This window comes from Kogia breviceps, chromosome 5 (assembly GCF_026419965.1).
Source record: "Kogia breviceps isolate mKogBre1 chromosome 5, mKogBre1 haplotype 1, whole genome shotgun sequence".
In the NCBI taxonomy this organism is placed as follows: Eukaryota; Metazoa; Chordata; class Mammalia; order Artiodactyla; family Physeteridae; genus Kogia; species Kogia breviceps.
In genome coordinates, this window is record NC_081314.1 from 92,399,424 (window position 1) to 92,410,504 (window position 11,081).

General features: G+C 39.5%; 1 protein-coding gene across 1 annotated transcript in view; it reads right to left on the reverse strand.

The window, feature by feature from the left end:
- The window catches only part of CD96 (CD96 molecule), a 73,811-nt gene extending 64,573 nt beyond the window's left edge, over positions 1-9,238 (reverse strand). The window contains 2 exon segments of the mRNA XM_067033510.1: positions 6,504-6,860; positions 9,178-9,238. Coding sequence (XP_066889611.1) covers positions 6,504-6,860; positions 9,178-9,238 — 418 coding nt within the window.
- Between the last annotated feature and the right edge of the window lie 1,843 nt (positions 9,239-11,081).

The window sequence follows — 11,081 nt, forward strand, 5'->3', positions numbered from 1 at the left end:
GCCAAATTCATTTGTGGACCAACAAAGGGGCTTTGCCAATGTAGGGGCAACTCCTTGGAAGCCAAACTAAAGACATAAGAATTACAGTAAAAAGCTAAGCAGAGATTTCAATGGCCCCACACTGCAAAGGAGACAGATTTTGCAATTTAAATATGGGTAAGTTACTAAAATTTTGAAAAACTCACAGAATCTAGAGTTGTCGCATTATGGGTTTGTTTGTTTGTTTTTACGTTTGGCTTTCAACAAAAAATGAGGACATATGAAGGAAACAGGAAAATGTGATCCATACTCAAGAAAAAAGCAGTTCATTGAAACTGACTCTGAGCAGATCCTACATTGGATTTAACAGACTTCAAAGCAGCCATTAAAAGTATGTTCAAAGGATTAAGCAAAATATGATGGCAATGACTCAATACATAAGGAATTTTAGTGAGGATAAAATGAACCAGATGGTTATTCTAGAGTTGAAAAGTCAATAATAAAAATAAAAAATTCACTGGAAATTCTCAACAGCCAATTTGAGATGGCAGAAGAAAAAAATCAGTATATCTGAATAATGATTAATATAAATTATCTAATCTGAATAGCAGAGAGAAAGAGGATTGAAGAAAAATGAAGAGTTTCAGAGCCATATAGGACAATATCAAGTGTCTTAACATATATGTAATTAGAGTCATAGAAGGAGAGATGAAACAGAGGGGGACAGAACAAATATTTGAAGAAACAAAGACCAAAAACTTCATATTTGATTTTTAAAAAATTTCCCCAAATTAATACACACATTCAAGAACTTTAAAACCTTAATAAGATAAATACAAAGAAGTACACAACTAGGCATGTCACAATCAAACTGCTGAAAGCCAAAACAAAGAGAAAATTAGGAAAGCAGTGATTGAAATCAGTAAAGAAAAAGGCCCAAACTTACCACATGCAGGGACCAATGATAGAATTAATGGCTCTCGTCTCACTAGAAACAATGGAGATCAGAAGACATATTCAAAATACTGAAAGAAAATACAGTCCACTAAGAATTCTACAGTCATTGAAAATATCATTCAAAAATAAAAATGAAGAAAAGAAAGGCACTGTTCTGTTGGATATGTTATAGGAGATCATTCATGTGTCTGTTTTTTGTCTACTTTTTCTTTTTTTTTTTTCACAACTTACTCCAGCACATCCCTTCCTTTTGTTATTACTGTCAATAATAACAATATATATTCTTTATATATGTAATACATATAATAAACTGCATATATAGAAAAATAGAAACATTGGAGTTAACCAATAAGGACATTAACTCTTTTTAACATATTCAAGACTAGAGAAAAAGATGAAGGAACTACATGAAAAGATGAACAATTTCATCACAGAATTAAAAATCTAACAAGAACAATAACTTAAAAATATAACATCAGAAATTAAGAATGAATTTGATGAGACTGAAAACTTACTGGATACCAAGAAAAATAAGATTCATGAATTGGAAAATAGGTCAATAGAGAATTTCTAAACTGAACCACAGAAAGGAAAAAAAGTAGGAAATACAGAAAAAAAGTATTAGAAATCATAAAAAAATATATTTAGGTACAATTTTTAACACTAGAAACCTAACATCACAAATTTAAATGCTAATTTAAAAAAACATGCAAGTGTGAGAAATAACATGAGTGAATTTCTGTGTAATCTGGGAATGGGGAAAACTTTTCTTAACTATGACTCAAAATTAGAACCAATAAGGAAAAAAAGTGATAGATTTAATGTCATAAAAGTAAGAATTATGCTGCATTGGAAACAGTATCATAAGAAAGTATGGACAGAGGACAAACTGAGAAAATATTTGCAATTTGTATTATAAATGGTTAATAGATTTTATATGTGGGACATTTTCAGCCTAATAAGGATAATAACTATAATGAATTAAAACTCATTAATATGTTTAAATTCATATAAATTCTTGATACTTAACACAAATACTTATTTGTGACCTAAGAATGCTAGTGAACCAACTCATTTTTTTTTTTTTTTTTGTGGTACGCGGGCCTCTCACTGTTGTGGCCTCCGCAGCATGTGAGATCCTCCCAGACCGGGACACGAACCCATGTCCCCTGCATTGGCAGGTGGACTCTCAACCACTGCGCCACCAGGGAAGCCCAAACCAACTCATTTTTAAATCTGGTAAATAAAGTGAAAGAACCAAGTGTCTATTCTGCTTTTCTTATACAAATTGTACATGTAAAAAATAATTGGTTCATGGGAGGAACTTCAGTTCCTGAAGTATGAGAATACTTCAGCTGATAAATGAAGAAATGATAGAATTAGAACATCACTCTTTGGCAGCCCATAATGAATGAATGGATCTAGGCAGTACCCATCAGTGGCTGTTAACATCATACAAGCAGACATTATGTAGCTCTGATGTAACTACACAACGTCATCTATGAAATACTCTTGCCAGAAAATAAAAATAAATGTGATCAAAGCTGTATACCTAACTAAAAGGTGAAGAGGAACATGGAGATACCATGAGATGTGAAAAGCAAAACCCAGGCTGTGGGTAATTCTACAGGACAAATAATCAAATTTGCTCAACAAATGCATTGGAAAAGAAAAATAAGAAATGTAAGACAGCCTTCAGATCAAAAGGGAACAGACTGGTCAGAGGCAGGTGGTGGGGAGTAGGCAAAATGAGTGAAAGTGGCCAAAAGGTACAAGCTTCCAGTTATAAAATAAATAAATTCTGGGGATGTAATGTACAGCATGGTAACTAAAGTTAAAAATGTGTTTAAAAGTTGCTAAGAGAGCACATCTTAATGGTTCTCATCATAAGAAAAAATGTTTAACTGTGTGAGGTGATGGATGTAAGTGGAACGTACTGTGGTGATCATTTTACAATATATACATATATCAAATCATCATGTTGTATACCTAAAATGAATACAATGTTACATGTCAATTATATCTCAATAAAACTGGGAAAAAAGGTCAAAGAACACACTATGCCCTTAGACAGGGTAGTAGCATGTAGTTAGACTGAGATTATCAAGATTATATTATCCAGATTATGGTATTCTATTACCAGTACTAGTACTCTGTTATTATAGTCTATACTACTTCTATTACCACACCTCCTCCTCCTTCTACTACCTTTCCTCCTTCTTCTCCTACTACTGCTTCTAACACCGACACTACCGCCCCCAAGGTTTTTGTTGTAATCTGGGAAATTAAAACCACTTTGTACTTTTTATACCTAATCCTAACAACTACACATTTCAGACACATTAAAGTCTTACAGTCTGAAGCATTGTGGGATCCAGTAGCGTCAAATGATGGAAACCTGGATGACAATAACCCAAGGCTTGACTCAGAGAACTGCGTTTCTTGGAATAACCCTAAAACTAACCTAAAAGGAAACCCTGTCAAGTGAAAATGAAAAAAGAAGCAAATGCCAAACGGTGTGTTACATTTCTACCCTCATCCACAGCCTCAGAGCACTAGCTCACACAAAGGAACAAGGTATAGTGAAGAGAAGAGTCCCTTCTCAGCTCGGCACTCCAGGAACATGGGGACAGGATTTAGACACACTGTTTTGTGAGCAGGCAGGGAGGAGAATGACTCTGCAGACAACAGAAAGGAAACAGAAAGAGGTTCCAACCACCTCTGGTCCCTCAGCATTTTCATATTTAGATTCTCATACACCAGTTCAATTTGCATTTGTTCATGTATTGCACATACTTTGCACTCATGTGTGCTTTGCTTACCCAACCAGCCTGTAAACCTGAAGATCTCCCAGGGTTGTGAGAGGGAAATGGCAAGAGAGAGAGGGGAAGGAGTGAAGATCAAAAGAATAAAGGGGAAAAAGATGTCATGAGGGGGGATTTGACAGGGCTTTTGAGTGACAGCTGCCCCATCTAAGTATCTGCCCCTTAGCTTTATACCAGGTTTACATTTTTGATCACTCTGTGGTGAAAGAGTTCTTTCCCTTTCTGTTTTTCTCTTCTCTATTTTGCTCCCTTTGTACCCAAATACACAATACCAGAACCATTTCTCTAACATCGAGGCCATTGTTTTTTCCGTCTGGTCTGGCAGATCAAGAGCAAAGTTACAGTCAGAAGACTGGGAAATTGACAACCACAAAGCATGTATACTTGGCTTCTGCCTCCCCAGTGATTTGCAGTTTTTAATAGCTACAAGCTTGGCCCTTTATTTTAAGAAGTACACTTTCCCTCAAAGGCAACACCACTCTCCTTTCTGAATGACACTGTACCTCTTCTCCACTGCTGTCTTTATGTTGAGCCATTCCCACCTCCTATTTCCTATATGGCACATTAATCCATGTTGTCAATTCTCCATGGAATAAACACTAGGTCCTCACATATGCAGTAGCATAGTTTACAGTTTTAGGAAGAAGACCCAAAATCTTTGTCTAAAGCCAAGGTCAGTGTGTACTTGTGCTAATGTGTGACACATGTTTTGTTGGGCTCCATATCAGGCAGACACAAAAAGGAGGGAGGAAGACTCATTTTTAATGAGACCTGAGATACAGAGTTCACTCATTATTATTTTTACTATTCATAATGAAAAGTACCATTTTCCAAACTCTTACTCTTTGGCAGGAACTATGCTAAGTGCTTTACACAGATTATCTCATCTAATCGTCAAAATAATGGTACCTGTGAAGGAGTTCCTATAATTATCTATATTTGTTATATCAGGAAACAAAAACTTAGGGACTTAGAATAACCAGGCGAAGATGAAATATATAGTGAATGACAGAGCCAACATTCAAATCCAGGCCACCTGACGCCAAAATATATGTAGGTAAACACTGCTCTATACAGGTCTTCTCATTTCTCTTCACTCAACCCCACCATCCCAACCTATCCCCAAATGAAGTATTTTTTCCTGGAAAACAGCAGTGGGAATGGGGCATTGTTAAGGCAGAGGTAGAAGAGGTCCTGCTCTATAGCTGGACTGCCCAACACCATGCATGGTCTTCTCTCTTGAGAAGTGGAGAGGAAGTAATAAATCCATGCCTGTTGTTTGTCCTGGGCAGCTCCATGCCTTCTTTAGCATAGCGTTCGTGAGTTAGTTTTTGCTGTGCTTTTTTCACATACCACCAGGTCACTTTGCCCCTGAGTTAAAAACATTCCATTTCCAGTGCATCTTCCATTTGGATTTTGTTTTCATCTTTTCCATTACTATAAATGGAGATCATTTACTTTAGGACCAACTAATTTAGGGTAGGCATTACTGTCATCATTTTCCAGATGGGCTCAGAGAATGTACATGCCGGGCCCCAGGTGAAATTCTTTTCTAGCCAGAAAGGTACTAGAACTTTAACCTAGGGTTCCTGCCTCCAAAGGCAGCCTTCTAAAGCAAGAATGAGTGAATGCTACACATTCAGCAGCCTCCTTGGTACCTTTCCCTGCCTTATATTAAATATATCCAAAGCCACTTTGATAAGTTCCCCTTCCCACCCAAAAACACTGCTCTGATTCCTTTGCCTCCCATCTCAGTGAATGGCACCACCATTCAGGTGTGCTTGCCAGACACATGGATGGTTTTTCTCTCCCTCACTCATACTGCCATTGTTCTAGATCCACACTATTACCAAGTCCTACCTGTTTAACGCTCAAAGCTCAAATTTGTCATCTTCTTTCTACATCTACCCAAACTATCACTCTGTCTCCTCTGGGCTACTGGTCTCCTAACTTGTCTCCACCTTCTCCTTCTCATCCCCCTTTACTTCATTCTCATACTGAAGCCAGCACCAGCTTTTTTTTTTTTTTTTTTTTTTTTTTTTTTTTGCGGTATGCGGGCCTCTCACTGTTGTGGCCTCTCCCGTTGCGGAGCACAGGCTCCGGACGCACAGGCTCAGCGGCCATGGCTCACGGGCTTAGTTGCTCCGCGGCATGTGGGATCTTCCCGGACCAGGGCACGAACCCGTGTCTCCTGCATCGGCAGGCGGATTCTCAACCACTGCGCCACCAGGGAAGCCCCAGCACCAGCTTTTTATAACACAAATTCAATTAGGCTACAAATGTCATGCCATCCTTTGGATGGAAATACTTTGATGTCTCCCCAAGGCACTTAGATAAAAATCCAAACCTCAAACATGGCTGACAAAGTTCAGCATGATCTGGTCCTTACCGTATTCCCACCTCATCCCTTAATTCTGTACCGAAGTCCCACTGGCATTTTCCTATGTCCTCAAACACTGCACAGCCCTTCATATCAGCTGTTCCCTGTCTCTGGATCACTCACAAACCTTCCACCTCCCAAATGCTGTTAATATCTACTAATCTTCAGACCTCAGCTCAGGCGTTGCTTTCTCAGAGTCAATTTTCCTGACTTCTATTATATGCTCTCACAAAACCGCTGGAGTCTTTATCACTTATCACTGGTGCAATTTTACATTTATTCTGGCACATGGCTAGCTCAGAACACATACTTGTTGAACAAATGAATGCATATGCTTCCTTCCCCCTCCCAGTCATGCTTACCATTTGTCTGAATCTGTAGGTTGTAGATTTTCGTATGAATACCCTCTGGGTACAGAGTGAAGCTACACTCACACTTCCCAGTGAGCAAGGAGGACATGTTCCTTAAGTGCAGAGTCCATTTTGACACACTCCTGGGAGCTTCTCTGAAAGCCACCAGCGACTCACAGGGACTCCCATTGGCACAGTAAAAGCCATGTTGGGGATGATAAAGGGCAATCAGGTCCAACTTATCAGTGACCTTGGACAACTGCATCTGCAACAAGAAGCCTTTCTTCTGTGTTTGGCAGGTCAGGTTGACATCAGAACCAGGTAATGCATAAATGTCTTCCTCTTCATTGAATGTTTCTTCCAATACACCTGAAAAGGAAGGACATGAGCCATCAGCTTGCATGATTCACACAGAGTGACTCAATGAGAAACCTTGGTTACTTTGGTGAAGTGAGGGAGCAGCTGGAACTTTCCTCCTTGGCTGACTTAGGGGTTAGAGAGAGCTTGTTCCTGATCTAGAGAGAGAAGCGTAAGACCCAATACAAATGAGGGGGCATTTGCTTAAAGACACTAGAGAAAATTATTGACTTGAATGTCTATCACTTTGTCTATTGGTCTGTCCAAAAAATAATGTAAGTATTCTGACTACCTGTGAATAAAATTAAGCCTATTTAAAGATTGGAGGCCACTAGCAAGTTTATTGTGACAACTATTCTTACAGTGAATATAATTGGCTTTTTCTGTTTATGAATCAAAAGCACATAACATATAATAACACAAATATTATTTTCTGAAACTGAAAAATAACTAATATGCATATGCTTTAAAAAATACATGTTTACAAGAGGATTTTAATAGGTTATCTTGTTTAATACTCTGCACACACCAAAGAGTGATTTTTTTGTTTGTTTTTTAAATTATTAATTATTTATTTGTTTTTGGCTGTGTTGGGTCTTTGTTGTTGCGTGCGGGCTTTCTCTAGTTGCAGTGAGCATGGGCTACTCTTCGTTGAGGTGCGCAGGCTTCTCATTGTGGTGGCTTCTCTTGTTGTGGAGTATGGGCTCTATAGGCGCATGGGCTTCAGTAGTTGTGGCACACGGGCTCAGCAGTTGTGGCTCATGGGCTCTAGAGCGCAGGTTCAGTAGTTGTGGCTCATGGCTTAGCTGCTCTGCAACATTTGGGATCTTCCCAGAAAAGGGAGCAAAACCGTGTCCCCTGCGTTGGCAGGCAGATTCTTAACCACTGTGCCACCAGGGAAGTCCAAAGGGTGATGTTTGTTAACACTGTTTATCAAAGAGGAAACTGAGGCACAGAGAGATTAAGTGATTTGCTTACACCTCAGTAAAAGAACATTAATTTGGTTGTCTAGAGTCTGTGCTCCTTCTATAACCTTCATGACCTCCAAACTGCCTTTCAAATTGGTTGAGAAGAGTAAGAAATTTGACGTTCAATATCAGAGCATCAAAAGGGCCATCAGTTCCATGTAGTTAGGGTGCCTGAGGAAAGGATGGGGAATAAACAGCGGTAGAGGTTTCCACTAAAGATAACCCATTGGTCAGCATCATCTATAATCAACACTGAAACACTAGACATAAAAGAAAATTCCCTCCCATCAGCTCTCTGACCAAATGGTACAGGACACTTACAATATGTTAAGCACTGAGCCTTTGACATGCCTTCAATAGTATAGGTCTCAGTTTTAGAATTAACATGGAATACTGTTACGGGAATGATATATTATTGTGACAAGTACCACTGAAGCTCACAAAGGAAAAAAGATTAAAAGATGACAAGCAACTGAGAAAAAGCCAGGCTCCAAAGGTACTGGACAAATGGGAGTTACTACACTTTTATGAATGCAAAAGTTTGGGTAGGCAGAGGTTAGTGCAGTTTAATGTAGCTCCCTGTGAGCTCACCTTTGCCTGGTAATATATCTCTGATCCTATCTACAGTATTATATTCCAAAGTCTCCTCTGATTTAGAAATTCTCCTTTAAAATCTTCATAACTATATCTGAAAAGCAGAGTTAATTCTTAAGACACTCGGGCTCACTCTAATACCCTCGTGCTACAGAATGCAGAACAAATCTCTCCTCCTGCTATCTTTAAATAGGCCCTTTAGGCACTGGTCTCTGCTGTCATAAGGACCCTACTTTGTCTCCCAGGTCTATACCTACACATGCCTCATTAAAATTCAACATATGTTCAACTCGCAAAGATCTTAGTATTTGGAGGAGAAATTCTTGCTATATCCAAAAGAGAAAGTATTTGAGAAAGAGAAAGAGTTGAGCCAGGAGCTCTGAGTCTTGATGGCTTGTGATTTTTCTAGTATTCCGGAGTTATTCTGACTACCATTTGGACAGCATTTCATTTGCAAGAAGCACAATTTCCCAGTTATTCCAAGAGACCCTCTTAGAAAGAAAATGGGTGAAAATGTCTCAGAGCCGTGGCACAAACCACCCATTCCCTTCTTGTTTTTAGTGCTCATTTGTAATCCTTTCTAGACTCTTAACATCTCTCTGAGAGCTGCCACTTAAATTCATAACTGAAAACCTTAATAACAGTCTGCCTCTGGTGGTCAATTTCGGCAGTAGTCACAAGGCATTTAAATAAACAGAGGCCCCATTCCCCCCCACCCACCCACCAAAGCAGCCCATCTGACAAGAAAGGACAACCAGAAGACTTACCCCTGACAAAATGTATCTGGATGATGGAATAGACAGCACAGTATGTCCATTTTTTCCCCATAGTCTCCTGAAGGCCTCACACCAGCATTTCCATAATGATCACAGAAGTCAATAGACGCCTTTAACTAAGCAAACTCCAGCCACCCTGTTCGTGCTGAAAAAATGCCACATCTACCACACGCCTGTGTCTGTTTGTCACTTGGCAAGACCCCAGGAAATGAAACGTAGACAGGAAAGTAATGTGGTTCAGAGCTAAGTATAACCTTCAACAGAACAATGTTGAAATTGTTCTCTGAAATCTTGTGTATCACCTTCGTTAAAGCATTTTTAGTAGCCGAAGATTCTCTCCTTCAGGATCTCTGTGTCAGTCAAGCTGCTTCTAAAATCCAAACAAAGGAAATCATGCAGAGCAGTTCATAATCTGCTTTTTATACATTTCTTTTCAAGAGCACAAAGTCATTTAACAAATGTGAGCTCAGTGTCTTTCATAATAGTTTTTCTGTTCAATTTTAAAATATGTTTTCTTTCCAGAATTGCTTCAGGGTGAAAGAACAAAGAATTAACATGTTTAATTTTAATAAAATCTGAGAAGTAATGGAGGGTAGCTCCAGCTAAGAAATGGAATTTTAACGTCTCCCTTCTTTCAGGGAAACCCACATTCCCTGGAGGTGAGGAAGCGAGGGCTCCTTTTCCACCCTGTGTCTGCGATAGGCTGGTGGTCAAGTAGGGAATTCTCCCACCCTGCTGGCGGGACGTCTGTTTTGATGATGACAGAAAAGCATGTCTTTGCCTCAGCAAAAATCATGTAGAATAAGACAGAAACAATCAGAATCCAAAGGCAGAGAGAATCTCCCACCCCAGCTGGTTACCAGGCCCTGTTACATCCACCCACTTCCATTTACCGAGGACTGGATTTCAGGGAAGTGACCCCTTGGCAAAAATCCCTGGTTATTCGCAGAAGGACATGATGACGGTTCCCTGTCAGATACAACTGTATTGGTTTTCTACCTTGGGGTAAAATAGGCCGTCTTTACCTGCCAACATTAAGAAAAGAAACAATAGGCTGGAACTACAGCATAAGTTTAATGAACAAAGAATAAAAATGAATTAATATATACCATCTTATGAACAACTGGTGAAATATTCTGTGACCTAATCTCATTACTACCAGCAAGGCTAAAGACAAATGAGAAGACTGAGTTGTATTGCTGAGATGGTTACTATTTTGAGGTCAGGGGGAGATAATTCTGACCAGGTCATCATCATGTATCATGTCATCATGTATCATGACATCATGTGTGTACTGATCTGTCCTATGCAAGGACTAGGGGGAGGAATATGGATGATGCTAAGATATAAAGCATCACTCTTGCCATTCAGGAGATTAGAATTACCTGGGAGAAGACATTTGCATATGGTGAAATAGGGCTACTGTCTTCCTGGACGTCCAGGCTACCCTCTACACCACCACTACAAATATTTGCCATGACAATTGTCATACTCATTACTACTCAGCTAATGATGTTTCCTGCAAAGGCCAGAAAATGGAGTCACTGATTTCCTACTCCAGGGCTCCCAAACTTTTATTCCTATCCCCCACTACCACCTCCCCAGTAGGTCTCAGGTCCCTGGAGGTGTTGGTTCAGTTGGGGCTGACAGGGGTATTTTCAGTGAGGGCTGGGGAGTTCAAAGTCTTTGATTGAAAGGCAGGAAGAAACATCACGGCTCTCGATGCCTTCATCTCTGCCCCTTTCCTCCTAGAAATTCTAGTAAATCACGGTGATGGAGTATAGAGGCAAAAACAGTCCAGAAGATATAGTAAGAAGACCCTGATCTGTAGGTTGGTGTCCCTATTAAACGGGGAGACATTACAAGCCTGGGGAGGGATTTCAGTTACTTTACTC